The 19030-nt window shown below is 38.7% G+C and overlaps 1 protein-coding gene across 1 annotated transcript; it reads right to left on the bottom strand.

Moving 5' to 3' along the window:
- Positions 1-1808: 1808 nt before the first annotated feature.
- LOC134674932 (cytochrome P450 6B6-like) lies at positions 1809-3571 on the bottom strand. Its single transcript, XM_063533090.1, has 2 exons — positions 2199-3571; positions 1809-1978 (listed from the first exon to the last, which is right to left on the bottom strand). The coding sequence occupies exons 1-2, from the start codon at positions 3556-3558 to the stop codon at positions 1809-1811; spliced, it is 1530 nt and encodes a 509-aa protein (XP_063389160.1). The 5' UTR covers positions 3559-3571.
- Positions 3572-19030: the final 15459 nt, after the last annotated feature.

Genomic DNA, 19030 nt, shown 5'->3' on the forward strand with positions numbered 1-19030 from the left:
GCCCTCTATGACATTTGGTCGAGCACCCCCCACCTATCACGCACCGTTTAAAAGTTGCCATACAAAATAAAAGTGGCCAGTTTTCCCGCAATTGTAGCATTTTTCCAAAAAAAAAATTTTCATAAGTATCTAGGGGACCCCGAGATTCCGTGACCAAAATTTCAGCGCGCTAGGACAAAATTAAAAAAGTTTAAAAAAAAGTCGGCCATATTGAAAAAAAATGGCGGCGTCAAAAACTGCCAGGGTCCCTCTATGACATTTGGTCGAGCACCTCCCACCTAAATCTGACCGTTTGGCCGGGCCGTCATACATTTTTTTGACCGGAAGCGGACGACCAAAAGTCGGAATTTTCTGGGGGTAAGGACTACACCTAAACTATCGTGAATATTCATGGTAAAAACTACGATAAATAAATAAATTCTCGTTCTCGAGAACATTCTCAGAAGTTACCGAGAATTTCTCATGTGGAAAGTTTCGCAACTTTGGAAAGTTCTCGTGCGTGCATTGCTATGAACACATTGTAAAATGCTGTGTACCTACTTCATTAATTCTTAGAGCGCCCGCATACGAATATTATGATAGTGTTATCACATCATTGGTATCAAGTGGAGGTGTCTCCACTGTCGCATGCTACACGAAATTACGAAAACAACAAAGTTTGTACATAGACAACCGAATTTTGATGTTGAAGAAGAGTCATGCGCTCATCTACATTTTTTATGTTACGTTTTCTATTAAACGATTGTCACTTGGCTGGACCCTTAAGGTGACAGTCCATTTCCAACGACAGCTGCATTACTGTTAATTTTATTATGGAAATTGACAATGACAGCGACGCGTTCAGTACTAGTAGTGCAGCGGCAGTCATAAATGGAATGTTACCAATGGTAACATTCCATTATACGGCTCAATGTACCAAGTAGGTATATATTTATCTCAAGAGCATGCGGCAATGAGTCGCGACACGATGCCCCCAACACTTTAACCTATAATGCCGTTGTAACCACTGGCTCGTCCACAACTAACTTTCCGATTGCCTGTTAGGAACGAGATATCGGTAACTTTATACAGCTCTGAACAAAATAAAACACGATATCCGCTCGCTTTATCTATTGATTGTAGTTTTACCGCTGTAACTCAGTTTTGTTTCAGGTTGATTTCGTTTTGTTACAACATTTGGTAAAGTAATTAAAGAACATTTGTAACGCTTTAATATTTTAAAGTTAGGTTTTGATTAATGGGTTTTAAAAATGATGGGAAAATATATGGGTTAATATATACCCATATATTTTCAGAACTAGATTTAAGTCTTAATTTCTTGAGATTGCAATCTTTCTCTACTGATTTTAAAGAATAGCAAGGATATTTCAGTGGGTTGGAAACAAACCGTTGAGCATATTAAGCAACTACGGTGTTCTACAAAATTATAGCGTATCGCTTTTATAAAAAATACTTTTACTAAATAATTATCCATTGACACAAGCCGCAATTATCTGGGTAACCAATGTAACCATACGTGTTTTTTTGTAATAATCAAAAGTTATAAAACTAATATTCACAACAAACGCCACGTCATGTCTTCGTGGTTTTTCGCGGTCAAGTATGTCCTGAACTGCCTAGTAAATCGACGCTTAAGAATCAATACTGTCTAAGTAACAGATAATTTAAAATTTAGACAATTATAGCATTCTATTCGTTACTTTTTTCTGCACCTAACTGCATTAAAAGGTAAAAACCGTCAAAAATGTCTAAGAAAGTATTGATTCTTAAGCGTCGAAATAGTTAATCCGTATGGTTCATTGACACTTTCAACGTCTATTGGTGAGTTTGAGTGGCAATCCTCCCCGGACGGCTTGTACGACGTTCGAGCGGGAATCGACCGGCGGCACACGCTGGGTCCCGGGCGCCGGCGACACGCTGCACTGCTGCAGCACCGCTGCTAGTCCCGCCAGTGACTGCATCTCGCCTAGACGGGATCCTATAACACATTAGAGCCAATACAAAAAGTAGACCTACACAGAAAGCACTTATACAAACTCAATATCATTATTATCAAGGTCTCCATTAAAGGTGCACCAACGATCTGGCCAAGAAATCAGGTTGCACGCGGGCTGCATTTCTATAACTGATGGTTATAGAAATCCTTGGAATACGAGTAAAAACTTGGAATATCTTAGTTAATAGTTTACATAACATACCTATACACGCTCTGGGCCCATCTCCGAAAGGCAAGTATACGTATTTTTGTCGCTTCTGCACTTCTTCGGGAGTGAATCGCTCCGGCCGGAATTCCCGCGGGTTATCGAAATACTTCTCGTCATTTTGCAGCGCCTCCAATGGGATCACAATTTTTACCCCAGGATCAATAGTCAAACCTAGTTGAGGGAATGTATAAGACCGAGCGCACACACGGTTTAGTACGCCCAGCGATGGAAACATCCTCATTGCCTCCTTGAAAGCCATACCAAGCAACGTCATCTCCGCTACCGCGTCGTAGCACAGCTTATTGTCATATTTTTGTAACACTTCTTCGATCTCCGACTGGATCTTGGTTTGTGTTTCGGTATTGAATGCCAGTTGGTGCAATAAAAAACTTGTAGCAGACGACGAAGTTTCAAAACCTGCACCAAAGAATACAAACACTTGGGCAGCCATCATTTTGATATCCATTTCCATGTCCACAATTACGGGGGACCCGTCAGCGTTCCGGTGCTCAACTGATTCTCCTACGATTTTTCCCTTGCTTTCCAATTCTAGGAGTAGATCTATGAAATCATTACGACCAGAAGGCTTATATTGTCTATCTTTTCTGACGGTTTTCACCAAATCAAAAATGGCATCACGAACTTTCGGATTGGCAACATAAAGGAACGATCTTAGCGGTGGTAAAAGTTGCCACAGCATGAGCTTAATTAAGATTGGAAGTGGGGTAGCGAACATCATCCTGCCGATGTTTCTGAAGGCGGAGTCTTCATTTCCGAGGGAGTCGGTATCGACGCCAAAGCCGCAGGCGCCGATGAATTCTGTGGTGAAGCGCGCCATCAGCTCGCGAACTTCGCAGGTATCAGACCGGGCCGCGGCATCGCGCGCCACTCCCTGAAGGCGCTCCGCACACCTTACCACCAGCGGGAACATCGCCTTCAGCTTAGCGGTCGTGAACGCGGGCGTTATTCGCTGTCGCTGAAGCTTCCATAGATCTCCTTCCGCTTGGAACAAGTTCGCTATCAACGGCTCTACCTTTGGGTTTCTTCCTAGTCCCCGAGGATAGAAATGAGCGAAATCATTGTTCAACACATCTCTGATGATATCTGGATCTCTTATGTATAGCTCCGGAGTGGAGCCCCTGTAGAAGCCGACTACTTTTTCGGTTGGGAACCGGTTGTAGAGGTCATTGGCTACCTCTGTGAAGCTTTGCCGTCCAATGAAGCCCTTGTAGTTGTTCCCGAACAGAAACGCCGGGGGGTCGTGCTTGACATTTCTCTTGGCCCAATAGTCATGATTGCGGGTACCGAAATAGTAGATGGCTACAACCAGTACCGCTATCAATACAACGATCATCTTCACTATTCGGTTCCACTTTGATAACTGAGGAAATAGATAAGTTCTAGACATTCTTATAATAAATAACATAAGATTAAGTACTTAAGTCTTCTAGGATAACGGCATAATGCCTTGATAAACGCTTGATATGAAAAAATAACACTATAAAAGTACGAAAGTAAATAGTAAAGATAAAAGTCATAATAAAAAATAATCGATTACATAACGCAATGAAAGATGTTTTTTATTTCATGCGTGATGCATACTTTGCCATGTCATTCTTCATATCATCGTCATCTTCCTCGCGTTATCCAGGCATTTTTGCCACGGCTCATTGAAGCCTGGGATCCGCTTGGCAACTAATCCCGATAATTGTCGTAGGCTCGTAGGCACTAGCTTTATTTTTACGAAAGCGACTGCCATCTGACTGTGGACATTGGTTACCCAGATGGTAAACTATGCCTTAGGTATTGGGGTCCGATTTCCTTACGATGTTTTCCTACCCCAGGTACCCCCCTGCATATAAATTTGTATGCAAAGGTGCTAAGCTAATAGTATTGCTGACTGTACACAAAATGTACAGTAGCCATCAGATATATAGGAGCGGCCAAGCTATTCACAATATCTGAACAAGCACTCTAACGCCTTGACAATAGAGGCGTGCTCAGATATTTGTGAGCGCCTTGGCCGCTCCGATATATCTGATGGCGACTGTACAAACGGAGTAGGTAGAGGCGTGTCATCGTAACGAGGCCATTTGTTTGCCGCGTAAGAACAAGGTGGTAAGTAATTGAGCAAACAACATCCATAGGTACCAACTTATACCTTTACATTGCTATAGCAGGGATTTCTACTTGAGAGACATAGGTATTTTCAACACGTGGGTTAACAGAACAAATAATGCTATAGTAAATCAGCTATACATTCGTAGATCGCAACTCGTTTGGCTGGAGGTCGGTCGGAGACACATCGGTGCCTAATTCTGACGATGTTACATTGTCAAACATAATATTTACGTTCATCGCCAACTGTGCGTATCTCTAAAATGTGGAATGAACTGTCTTCTGAGGTATTTTCGGACTGACAAACCCTTCAAGCCTCCAAGAAGCAGGCTGGCTACGCACGTGCAACCTCTCTGATCGCGAATCGTCTATCCGTTTGTCTCCTATATCAAAATAAAAGAAGTCCGCCAGACACATTCATCTGACTTATCTAACCTATCCCAGTGACAGTTCTATCTCGGAACGTGACAGCCCTAGCAAAGATAACAAACATGAGCAACAATAATCAAAATCGTCCCAGCGAGATAAACCCGTCAACAGATATTGCATAGGTACACGTGTAATGTAAAATGTGGTCAATATCACGATTTGCTGATGTGTATGCAGTGAAAATTAATTTACAGTTTAAAAAATTGTCATAGTTTACGTCATCATCACATGCCTTTCCGTCTATTGTAGACGATTTAAGGTGGTGGTACTACTGGTGCTCGACGCGGTCCCAGTACATCATCTTGAAACTTAAGTCATTGTCGATAGAGGTGACAGCAGCGTGTCATCTATTGGGTATTAGCATGTCGAGCTCTAGCACCAACACCTTATGCATTGCTGTTTAGACAACGGGTTTGGTGACTGTGGAGGCCGATGCGTGAGCGTCACGACCTCCCACATTTTTGGCAGAGAAAGCTCATGCCACCTGAGGTTCCAGTCCCGGTTTGCTTTCTGCGACACCTTCTGCTATTTCGCGCTTCTGATAAAAGTGTATTTTTTGTCATTTGCGTTTTGCACATAATTGGAAAAGTATAAACCTCTCTAGCAGTCTCTGGTAAGTAGTACAGCTAGTTGATGTCTGTGCAGTTTTCTCACCTTAGGAAATATATGCACTGATTATGGTATACCAAGAAACATTTTCCGATAATTGAGTTAAGCCGATTTCTGAGTGGATAGACTAACTAATCCCTAATCAGACCGTCTTCAATATTAACGCATTATTCCCATTAATCATCTTAACTACTTAGCGTCTATACCCGAGTAAATTTATATACATCAGCCGGCCTAGCCAAGGTAACAATCGCTTGCGCTGTGACAACGAAACGCTTTGTGTCTCTTCACAGATTAGTGCAACAGTGACAATTGAGTTTCATTCGCTATGGAGCGTAAGCGATTGGCATGTTGGCTACGCGGCCTGGTAGTTAACCGAGCGTCAGCGAAGGTCTCCGTTTTGGCTTGTGTAAAAATGGTTTAGTAGGAGATGTTTTCCTCTACAGGTCGAAATTCTCAACCGATTCTTGTGAAATGTTGCGAGCAGGTTCGATGATTAAATGTAGTTATTTTTTGGTCAATAATTTTTTGGATTTTTCAAAATGGCGGAGCAATATATTTATCCAGTTTTAAGTTATGCTCGTGAGATCTACAGCTCGCAGAGCCACTAAGTTATTTTGCATATACATAGTAATTTCAGTTTGAGTTGCAAAACTCGAAACTTTCTCACCTGTTCTATTGGTTCAGACGCAAACTCAAAAACAAACAGGTTTCAGGATATTGTTCGAATTAAGCGCTTAATCCGACAAATCCTGTAAGTCGACTTGATTAAACCCTTCCTTGTAGGAAAGCCTTTAAAGCGATTAGTTTATAGGTTTTCAGGCACCGTGATACTTTAATGTTACTGGGTCATTTAGTATAAGGCACTTTAGCGAAGAAGATATGATACAGATAATCGAAGACCGTGTAAGGATTGGTGAATCATGTGGATTTCATAATATTGATATTGATATTGATATTTATTGAAATCAAATTTTACAGCATTACAGCTAACACCAATGCACTGTAAAATCAAGTAGTAAAATTAAGTACCTAAGTAATAATAAAGCAATTAATAAGCTACTAAGATATTACATGTTTGATTCGCAAAAACGTAAAAAATCTTTAAAAAGTTTATGACTTTCGTCGGCAAACAAGTCGGAGTTAGGTGCAAAAGATAAGAAATTATTAAGGAGTGTCCGGGAACGGACAATTGGAGAGTACTGGTGTGCAGTCGTATGAATGGTTCCATTATCTAGGAGGTGATGGCTACGACAACGTAGGTAGTTGTCGGGAACAAAAAAGGTAGTCGTTTTCGTCACCAAGTCTAGGCAGTCAGATTCTCCCCTTAATATTTTAGATGTAGTAGACATTAGATTGACATTACGCCTTATCTCGAGGGAGTTAAAGCGTAGCATGCCCAGCAAAAATTTGGTTGGGTATAAAAAGGGGTAATACCCGTAAGTTTTTTTATATAAGAAACGGAGAAAAGCTTTCTGTACCTTTTCTAAAAGCAAGGTGTAGGATTTTTCATGCGGGTTCCAGATTAAAGAGCCAGATTCAATTTTACTTCTAACTAAAGCAATGTATAATAGCTGAACTACTTTGGGATCATTAAAGTTTTTTGAATTACGGATGATAAAGCCGAGTTTTTTATAACAATCTTTAGCGAGAGATGTTATATGCTCGTTGAAAGTAAGTTTAGAGTCAAACATTATGCCAAGATCTTTAACTGTGTTAACCCGGGTGAGTGGTATATGGTCTAGCAAATAATCATTATGAAATGGAGAGTGAGCACGGCTAAAAGTCATGACACTGCACTTAGATAGATTAAAGAGTAATTTGTTTTTCTTACTCCAACAGACCAGTGCATCAATATCTTGCTGAAGTAGGTCACAGTCCGTGGAGTTATTTATACAACGAATGAGCTTCAGGTCGTCGGCGTAGAGTAATGTGCGAGAGTGGTGAACTACATCTTCGAGATCGTTTATCATTAAAATAAAAAACAAAGGACCAAGAATCGAGCCTTGGCTTACTCCAGAACGGGTATGATATGGAGGTGAATCGTAACATCCGTGACGAATAAACTGTTGTCGATCTTTAAAATAGTCAGCAATGAGCTTAAGTAGTTGCGGAGTGAAGCCAAACGCGGTGAGTTTCTCCAAAAGGATGTCGTTGTCGACACGATCAAATGCTTTTTGAAAATCAAAATATATTATATCTATCTGTAAACCTAAATCAAGGTGATGGGAAATAAAATCTGTTAGTGATAATAAATTTGTGTTAATCGAACGTTTAGGGCGAAATCCATGTTGACTACAATATTATATACTAAGATAATACACATTTAGCAAAGCTGGGGTTGCTGTGTGATTTCAGCGTACTTAAACTTCTTGTTACGAAACAAAAAATACGTTGACAACGTTTTTTCTAATTATTTTATTAAGTACTTACATAACTAGTACAAAATAGGTTAAAAATGAAAACTCCACTCTTCACTTTGATACACAAACGTTTGCGTTTGTATATCAACGTGAAAGGAGGCTATTTTGAAGACAATTAATATTTGTTGCATAAAAAGAGTGTAGTTTTAATTTTTGACTTACTTTATACTAGTTATGTAAGTACTTAATAAAATAATCAGAAAAGACGTTGTCAACGTATTTTTGAGCCAACCTGTATATCTACCTACTTAGATTTGAGATTTATTAAAACGCAACGCCAACAAACTATACCTCACCGTTTGGCGAAACATTAAACCAAGGTAAAATGTAATTTTCATTACATTTTCACATACAATGTACATTTCATTTTAAACTGGCGGCCTAGCCAAGGTCACAATCGCTTGCGCTTTGCCATGGAATCATCATCATCATGCGCATTGTCATGGTTTATGGAGAGTTGATAAACTGTCACGGTCGCCATGTACGGATGGAATTAGGAAGGATGTAAATCAAACAAATGTTACGCTCGACCTCAATTATAAGCACGATTATATAGTGTACATAAAGTTGATGACTTACCATTACAGCTTTGTGTCTCTCTATCGCTCTTCAATATTAAGCCCCCCATTCACACTCCTACCTCATAGTCCGCTTCGCAGGACTACCGCTTAGGTTATAGCTCACACACCCTCCTACATTGTAGTACTCCTTGCAGGACTATGGCCAAGAAATAGCTCACACACGGTACTGTTTTGCCGTCCATCATCACTATCATCAGTATTGCTTCGTTTCTCACAAGTGGCGGTCTACTTACTCTTGAAAATGTTACGTGCAATAAAAAAAAACAGAAAATAGCTCTTCTGCTATGTATTTTCTTGTTATTGGATAAAAATAAAAAAGAGTGTGGGAAAAGAAACTGCTAAAAATTCGCCAGAGAGTGTCATATTGGTAATAATTGTTCCAATGCCTATTCCTCCATTGTTTGTTGGAGTGATTGGGTGATTTTTGGTCCCACAAACAGCGATTTTCTTTATAAATTTCAAAAAAATGGCGCGCACTGTTGTCATACGTCAAACACGGCAGTCCGCAACGTAGGACGACAACCCACACACAATCCTGCGCGGCGGACTACAACGGTGGGCGGGGCTTGTAGGATTTGTAGGACCCAAGAGGCATCCTACTTGGGTGTTGTAGGTCGGCACGTAGTCCGCGAGTTCCGCGACCCCCATACACAATCCTACCCAATGAGGCGGACTGCGAGGTGGACTACAAGGTAGGAGTGTGAATAGGGGGCTTTAGTGTTACAGTGACAGATGTGTTTCGTTCGCTACGGAGCGATAGCGATTGGTATGGCTAGAGATGGGTAGTGAGTAAATACTCACGGGTAAATACCGAGTAAATACTCAGTATTTACTCAATATACCCGTATTTACTCGTTTATACCCAAATTGGTGGGTATAAACTATTTAGAGTGCTGAAAGGGGCATATAAATTTGAAATATAGGTGTATTTTGTAAGCCGCTACTGGATTAAGTACTCAAAATTGTAAGAAATGTATTTTTAAGTGGGGCACTCCATACATGTAACTAATTGTCACAAAAAAAAAATTCAGAAACCACCAACGTGTTGCACATCATTAAATGGGTCTTTAAAAATAACTGGAATGTATCTAAGAACATTTTTGGATAAATTGAATATTTTGGGAAAAAAACCGTTTCGAAAGGCCAAAATAATGTTTATCTCTCTATAACTTTAGAACTAAAGTTCAGAAAAAATATGAAAACATATCGGGAGATTAGCCGTATAATAGAGTACAAAAAACAATATTTTGAACATCATCGGTTGAGCCATTTTTGAGTTTTCATTAAAAAACCCTTAATAAAAGGTCGTAAGTGCCGCGTAAACACACACTTTTTGCGCGACATGCAGTTATCTAGAACATCAATAGAATTTAAGTACCATATTTTTAATGTAAATACCTTCTTATTTAAAACAAAATTGTTAACTTTGCATTATCACAATTTGCCTCTCACAAATAATTACCTTTTTTTTCTAAATTAATCGTCCTATATGCTTTTTATTTTATAGATATTGTTAATACACGTTAGCACTCTTCAATAAAAGACAATTTTGTTCTTAAATGTCACTTTTTGAATATTTTATAAGCAATCGTTTTTACCCACCTAAATGAGTAAATACGGGTATTTATCGGGTGCTTTGAGTAAATATCGAGTAAATACTCAGTATTTACTCACCCCTACCCATCTCTAGGTATGGCATGTTGTCTACGAGGCACTTTTCGGAGGCAACTAGAAACGCAAAGATGATAGACAGTAGCTAAAGCACTTGACTCACACCTACGTAAAAAGGAATGTAAGGATATCTGCTAAACAAGAATATATTTAATTTAATACGCTTTCACTATTTTATGAGCCACATAAACAATGAGTGTTCCGTATCCAATTCCATTCGCGTTTAATGTAAACACGGTTTACCGTCATCGTAAACATTATTGTTTACAACTCGACAGGCAAATTCGAACGTAGGTACACTGATATCAGAATGAGATCTAACTGGTGTCATTCAGTTATCGTCATTTCGTACGTACTTGTATTCTACCCTATTTTCAAATTATAAAAAAAAAAACAGAATGAGCAACAACAAAAAGATGGCGCTAGTGCAGAATGGAGGTAGATGGGTTAGGTAGGGCACCGTCATTGAGACCGAAGAAATGTTGGATGGGTTTGAATTTGTGCCGTGTCCCACGGATAGACTTGGTGGTGGCTCGGATTATCCAAATTATAATTTTGGATCTAAGCCAGCCCATTACGGGATCTACACTACGGGATCTGTCCCAACGGTCAGCGATGGCTTCACCGAGATATTTGATGAAGCGAAGACTCCATCGTACTTGTATTAGCTTGGGCGAGACGCACGATAGCTAAATAACATGATTCAGATATCATTCTGATGTCAGTGTACATTCGAATTGGCCTGTCTTTTACTACTCGCAACTTGCACGCGTGTTTTTGACAACGATACAGCGTGTTTAATTAAAGTTATGACCTTTCCCGACAGATAGCGATGTGAATAATCCCCCTTTTGTGCGGTCTGCGCACGTTCTTTTAGCATTGAGTCATTATCAGCTTAAAGCGATGTCCTATATAAGTAAATACTTTCAGCGTTAATCGCTTAGAGAGTGTTTTTTTTAATCTATGTAGGCAAAAGTACCTACCATTGTCCAACAATGATATTGAATTGCACCAATATAAGTATGCACGGCGACTACTGCGAGTTTATAATAATGTATCTTCTTCCTCGCGTTATCCCGGCATTTCGCCTCGGCTCATGAGAGCTTGGGGTCCGCTTGACAACTAATCCCATGATTTGACGTAGGCACTAGTTTTTACGAAAGCGACTGCCATCTGACCTTTCAACCCAGAGGGTAAACTAGGCCTTATTGGGATTAGTCCGGTTTCCTCACGATGTTTTCCTTCACCGAAAAGCAACTGGTAAATATCAAATGATATTTCGTACATAAGTTCCGAAAAACTCATTGGTACGAGCCGGGGTTTGAACCCGCGACCTCCGGATTGCAAGTCGCACGCTCTCACCGCTAGGCCATCAGCGCTACATAATAATGTATAAATTATTAAATTATGTATAAATATGAACAAATGACGTCATGGTGAAGTCGGTGAGGTTATACTCTTTATATACGATTCATATAATAATAATTCTTATTGTCTACGTTTCTCTTTTAATTTTCTGATGCTTTATTTCATGCATGGTGTGAAATAATTTATTTTAAATACTGCCAACATCCCTATTCAGGTCTGGCGATACCCAATCTAAACCAAGCCATCAAACACTGTCTTCTCTTTCAAAATGAGTCCAGTAATCCGTCCACGTAATGCACACTTTGCAGAATACGTGTTTCGAATGCATCGTGGTATCATCATCCTTCTAGCGTTGTTTCACCATTATACCACGAATAGCTTGAGGATTAGGTGATTATATATCATTATATATGAAGATCTTTGCAAAAGCAACTGCTATCTGACCTTCCGACATTGAGGGTAAACTAGGCTCTGGCCACACTAACTTTAAAGACACTTGGCAGTAGGCAACAATGGATTGTAAAACACCTATTCCCTTCTGTGTCCGGCGGGCGCGAATGGGAATACCGCTCCGCTACTGTCCAAGCTGAAATTAAGCCACAGTCCAGCTAGAACGAAGGCCGCAGACACATAGGTATAGGTATGTAATATCGTATACTGTATTGCTCAAACTGCAACTTGCACTTCAAGACGTACACCAGACTCGCAGCATTTGACACCGTTGTAAGACTTCGGCCGAGCGAACGACCGACTAATCGCATTTAGAGGCCGGTGTAACACGCGGGTTATACCCCAAGTAACACGACGTAGCTGAATATTGTTTGAATAATAGAGCATGCCGTACTTAATGCTGAATAAGGTAGCTGTATAACAGCTGAATAAGCGTTATACAGACGTTATACAGAAGGTTTGGGCGCAAAGTGGGCAGTGCCCACGCCGCTTATTTCTGAATAACAGTAATGTAATAGCTATATAAGTGTATGCCCACACATTGAATCGCTGAATAACACTTGTATAGAGGCTGTCAAAAGCTTATATACCGCTTTTAAACCAAAGTTATCCAGCTTTGTACACAATGAATCAGTTATTCACACGTTATGAAGCTTTTGGTTCCAAAGTGCATTTTTACAGAAAATATATTCAGATATTTGTGTTAAATCAATGATTTGTCTTCCATTTTAATTTGTGAACTCGTGTCAAAGTGTAGTTTCTGCAGTGGAAACTTACAAAATAAGGAGGACATCACCCATATATTTATTTGATGTTTACATAACTTCAATTTCATTGCGCATGCGACTTTACTGTTAATATATATATGCATTTTATTTAAAATTTTAAAGCGCCGCGTAAATAATGCACCGTTTCAAAAGTAAATATAGAAAATTTACTACTCCACATTTAAATTTGTAATTTTTCTGCGGTGTTTAGATGTTTTAGTGATAGAAAATGTACTTTAACAAGTTATGCTACGATAAAACTAGTTTTATAAATGAATAAAATGGGTTTTTCAGTTCATTTTCAATTCCTATATAATTGTAGAGGTTAGAAAGTGAGCAACCGTAATGGCGTCCGACTGTGCTGAATATAAGCTGCTGCCACAGCTATTATTGTGCTAATTTCTGAATAAGAATTCACATTATTCGCGTTACTAAGCAACATGTTAGATAATAATGGTCTTAACACAACAAGTTTTGAATAACATCAGTATAATAGTAATTGTTTTCTCAATCTTAAAGCCTATTAGGGTTCTATACACAAATAGTAAAAACCACATAGATCCTCACTACTTTGATGATAAAACATTATAGGTATGTAACACGGGCGCGCACGGCGGCGGCGGGCGGGGGGGCGGGGAAGCGCTGGTGGCCTAGCGGTGAGAGCGTGCGACTTGCAATCTGGAGGTCGCGGGTTCAAATCCCGGCTCGTACCAATGAGTTTTTCGGAACTTATGTACGAAATATCATTTGATATTTACCAGTCGCTTTTCGGTGAAGGAAAACATCGTGAGGAAACCGGACTAGTCCCAATAAGGCCTAGTTTACCCTCTGGGTTGGAAGGTCAGATGGCAGTCGCTTTCGTAAAAACTAGTTGCCTACGTCAAATCATGGGATTAGTTGACAAGCGGACCCCAGGCTCTCATGAGCCGTGGCGAAATGCCGGGATAACGCGAGGAAGAAGAAGAGGTATGTAACACGGGCAATATTCAATCCTACTTCCCACTAATATTATAAACGCGATATAATATATAAGTTATATGATAAATCTGGGGGCACGGCAGTTTACACAGTTATTTTTTCCGTTATCAGTTCCGACAAATATGTAATGTAGTAGGTAAAGGTAACGCAAAGATATACGACGTGAGTACGAAGATGTATATAGTATGAGTGGGATGGTTACGAGTATGGTATGAATATGAATATGGTATAGGTGCGAAGGTGAGGGTATATCATTCATTCATTCATATTAGTAGCGGGTATCACGGGTATGAGTACAATTAAGTATAGTTTGATATGGGCAATATTGTTTAGGTATGAGTACGAGTACAGTGTAGGATGGGTATGAGTAGACCCACTTGAAAACTAAAAACAGTCTGTTCAAAATCGACAGGAGAATCGATTTCGATATGAGGGTGATTATTTTATTTTTCTCATACCCAGTCCAGTCTACAACTTTTTAATGCAACAATATGAATAACTAGCATTTAACACGTTGTTTGCCAACTAACAGCAACCTTAAATGGCCATTGGTAAACTTTATCTCGTTGCAGTAAGGTATGAAAATGGTCAGTTAACAGTGTTTACGATGGTAACTAGCAATTGTTTTACGTCATTAAAAGTAGAGATGCAACGGATAGTTGTTTGGCCGGATTCCGGATATCCGGCCTGGACACTGGCCGAATATCCGGTATCCGGCCGCCGGATATTCGGCCGGCGGAACTATACCTACATTTCGGTTTTTCAGGTGCGCATTCTGCAGGTTTGACCTGTTTCCTAGTAAACGTTCGCGCGGACTCATTTCTAGGTTCGAAATGAGTGCGCGTGCAAGTCAGTGGAATGATTAAATTGTTTTAAAATAATAAACAAGTACGATTATGACCATGTCTGTTTCTTAAATCCAATTTGTTTACTCCGAAATCATGCAATGTTACTATCCGGTATCCGGCCGAATAGAAGGTCACTATCCGGTATCCGGCCGGATAGTAAAATAGTGGCCGGATAGGCCGGATAGTAACCGGATATCCGGTGCATCTCTAATTAAAAGGACTATGCATCTTGTGTAAAATAACCAATCGAAGAGAATTGTTAAGAAAACTAAACCTCGATTTTTTAAATAATGGTTGGATTAAAGAATATGCGTATTTATTCTTGATGCGTTCAAAATAAAATAAAAACACGCTCAAGCTCAAAGCAATCAGACTCAAGTAGCACTGTTGACTGTGTATAAAGCTACGGAACCCTCTCCACTGCGCACTTGTTGATACTAAGCAGTAGTTTGAATAGCGCTTCTCATTGCGTTCATTTTGCAGCTTTTAGCAAGAAAATATAGTATATGTGTACTAAAATCGCTATAACTTAACTATAAGTGTTGTTTTAGTATTTATTATTCAGACGTTATGTCAATAAAAGCCATAATTAACCCATATATGCAGCTACTGAATAACAAATAATATGTGGATGTTATTACAGCTTCCAGTAATAGCGTCCACCTTTATTCAAAAACTAGCGTTAAAACAGAAACTGCAACCGCTTTTATACAGTTGAAAGTCTTCACCGACGCTTCTTTTCAGCATTTAGTAGCCACTATCACAAATTTCTTAATATTGTCTGCTTAAAATCATACAACACAGAATATATACAGCTAATTGCTGCTAATGCTGCTATTATGCAGCTTTTAGTAACCACAAATGCTTTAAGCTGAATAATGTCTAAGTAACTGTGTAAGAAATAGGTATTATTCAGCTTTAATATGCAAAACCGATACTATGCAAAATTTATTCAGCATTTATTGGTATAAAGGCCCCACTAGGCCCACATATTTTCTTATTCCGAATTTAGTAATTTCCACCGCATATACACAAAATTTATGCAACCTTAATTTGAATAAGATGATAATTTTACTCTATTATCCTGCTTGTGTGTTACTTGGGACCCGTCTCTATCAAATGTTGCGGTGTCTTTTATTTAATACTCTAACACACAAGGGCGTGCAAGTCGGCCTGATGTCCTACGGACACTCATGCGGCGTCGTTTGCACTGTATGTACCAGTAGCTATGTCAACTGGATCCATGATAACATCCTCAAGAACGTCTCGATTACCTTTTATATAAGAGTAATACGAAACATTTAATCTAACTAGATTGAAACCATGTTCGATTGAACAAACTATTCATTATTGTAATCCAATTTTAATCATGTAATCAATTACATATATTCAAATTTAATATTTTTAATTAGGTAAATTTTTCAATGCATAATATAGCAAGGTCACGGGAGTACGCTGGATGCTAGTGGCGCAAGACTGGCCATTGTGGCACTTTTTGGGGAAGGCCTATGTCCAGCAGTGGACGTCCTCTGACTGATACGATGATGATGAATGGCAATGTTATCGTAGAGAAATTTCGACAGTAGATATCTGTCAATTTTGTGTGTTCTCTTTTAATTTCGAATAAACTAGCTGAATCCTGCACAGTCCCTTATTTTCACCCATTTATTTTTTTATGACAAATTATATAAGTACCTACATTTATTTTTAAAAGACATATCTAAAAATTTACCTTAATTTCCAATATATGCCACGAAAAATCCGCCATTTTATTTACGCCTACTGAGTAAGCTCACTGTCTTTGTGTAACATGATACATCAATAGAAATGCGAAAAATACCTTTAAATATATCCTTATAAATACCTTCAACGGCTTCAACATGTAAGCAGGAAAATTGTCTCAGAATATTGTGTGCGAGTTTTTTGAGTTAAACCAATAAGGATCACACAGATTTTCAGATTTAGCTCGCAATCTCTGAAGCCCTTTTATTGATATCCATATAATATAATTTTAAAAATGTACAGCCTATACCAGAAGATAATGAAGTACAATGTTTAAATGCTGATAAATCGAGCGCAGATTTTTATTACTTCATTCGTTAGGGTGCCAATGTCAGTGCGTCTCACTCTCTCATTAAAGCAAAATATGAGATGCAATACACATAGGACAAAGAAATTGGATAGGTGGAATACTCCACCCTTAGACACCTTGCGCGTTGAACGGTCCGCCATCTAGAGGCCTAAATTGAAAACTTAAATTTTACATTCACACTTCGCACCAACATACAGGCGGTTCCTTGTGCTGCCCCCTATCCTCGTGTCCTTGTATTAAATTACTAAAATCACTAATAGTAGGTATATAAAGGGGCCGATTGATTAACAGTCCGCCGGACGGTATCGGCCTGTCAGTTAGAACAAAATTTTGACAGTTCCGAACAACTGAGGCCGATACCGTCCGGCGGACTGTTAATCAGCGGGCCCCTTAAGATTGTATGTATGTACATGTACATATATATTTAGTGTTTAGGTACGACGTATCCTCATCTAATTAACCGAGGAGATGGCATTTTACTCTAGAGATTTCGGATCGGATAATGTGAATCCGTTCTTGGAAACATATTAACCTCTAGCCGCCCATACGTCAAACCTTGCCAAGCAAAATGAAATTTTATTTTGTCAACACAAAGTTCAAATGGAACAGGAGACCTTTTTATAGGTCTCTGGGCGGCTAGAGGTTAACTACATATGTGGGAATTTTCACCACATTCGGACATTATCATAGTAATAAACATACATCGGCGTTTTTGGTGCAGGAATGTTTGACACTAGCCAAAAAATAGGTAAAAATTGTAAAAACCAACACTAATTTAAGAGCCCATCAACGTGCACACTAGCGCCAATGCTAAATAATCGTGATTATTTAAATTTAACGACGGGTAAGTATTTAAAAAAGAGAGCCGCTACGGACTGTATTTTGTATTTAAGTACCTTTTGAATCCATCAAACTAGTTTTTATGTCAATCAGGTAGTAAATTGTGTTGCCTTGCAATTTACCTTGATTAAAATAATAATGATATAAAACGAATTAATTATTCTCGTTCTTTCTCATACTAACAAACCCTAGAATATTAAAATTGTTATATTATTGGATATTCGGTTTATTTATGAAAAAAATAACATTAACGGAATTATTAATACGGGATTCGTGGTGATAATCTAGATAATGAGTGCAACGTTAATACTAATTAATCAAATTATTTCATCGGTACATTAGGTATTTAACCAATTAGGTATTTATTCTGCAGGGTATAAATATGCCCTGTCAATAATTTCATATTACATATTATTCGTGTGTCGCCATGACTCGCTTACTGATATTATTATGTGTGACTGTTAGTATATTATGTCCAGTAGCATCGGGGTCAGGTAAGTAAATATTATTTTCACCACACCAGCTCCGAAAGGCTTACTTTGCACTTCGAAAACGAATAGCAAAGTTGCATTTTATCCACATGTGAGGCAAAGTAATCAAATGCAAATTTTGAGTTGTTTTCTTATGTTTGCTGGTAGAATTGACTTTTAAATGATGATTTTGGATGATAAATATTTAATAACATTCATTTGGATTTGATTTGGTTTGATTTTGTTTGATATTTTACACTTAATATTTGGTTCGTGTTGGTGAGGTGAAAAAATTTGTGTTTCACTCGGGGGCAAATTATGTTTAACTCTCGTGCTTTGAAACCCTCGCAACGCTCAAGATTCCATTTTTCGAACCACTCGCTACGCTCGTGGTTCAATTTTGGAATCTTTCGCTTGCTCGGGTATCAATATTAGCACGAGCGGTTAAACAACAACTTTGCCCCCTTGTAAAACAAATAACTATTTCTAATCTACATAACGTAAATAAACTGTGATGTGACATTGATGTCTTTCTTTTTAACGAGGTGATTGTTAGCTATGTACCTATTTACTACGGACTGCGGAACTTTTTCGCCAGATGATTCATCCATGCTAGCATGGAACCGGTTCATACCGCAGGGGCGATTATTCCATTTAATTTTAATATTTCATTTAAATGTTATTTAATATTGTTTTAAATATATGAGTGAGTACTTTTTTTCTATTTATTATTTAACAGGACCTTTATACTATTGTACCTTACCAAATACTACAGGGGGCCGATTTTTGAATTTCATTCACTCGATTTCGTCACTCGAAAATCGGTGGAAAACGGCGTAATGGTAACATTCCATTTCTAACCGCAGCTGCACTACCGGTACTGAACGCGTCGCTGTCATTGTCAATTTCCATAGTAAAATTGACAGTAATGCAGCTGCGGTTAGAAATGGAATGTTACCCTAATGCTAATTATTGAAATACGAGCGATCGAAATTTGAAATCTAGTGGTATTGACCACTCGATTTCAATTCTATTAGTAGAATTTAAACGCCTAGTAGTGGAGATATTATATAACAAAATACACGAAATCGAGTGATCGAATTTCAACAATCGGCCCCCTGATATTTAAATTATAAAACTAACTTCTCATTTACTTTCAGCCTTACGTACATTAGATGCTCA

This window comes from Cydia fagiglandana, chromosome 20 (genome assembly GCF_963556715.1).
Source record: "Cydia fagiglandana chromosome 20, ilCydFagi1.1, whole genome shotgun sequence".
NCBI classification, from domain to species: domain Eukaryota; kingdom Metazoa; phylum Arthropoda; class Insecta; order Lepidoptera; family Tortricidae; genus Cydia; species Cydia fagiglandana.

What these genes read in the sequence shown, in the direction of transcription:
- LOC134674932 (XM_063533090.1), bottom strand. Translation starts at nt 3,558, where the DNA reads ATGATCGTTGTATTGATAGCGGTACTGGTTGTAGCCATCTACTATTTC. An exon ending in TGGGCCCAGAGCGTGTATAG is followed by an intron (nt 1,979 to 2,198) that starts GTATGTTATGTA and finishes AATGTGTTATAG; the next exon opens with GATCCCGTCTAGGCGAGATG.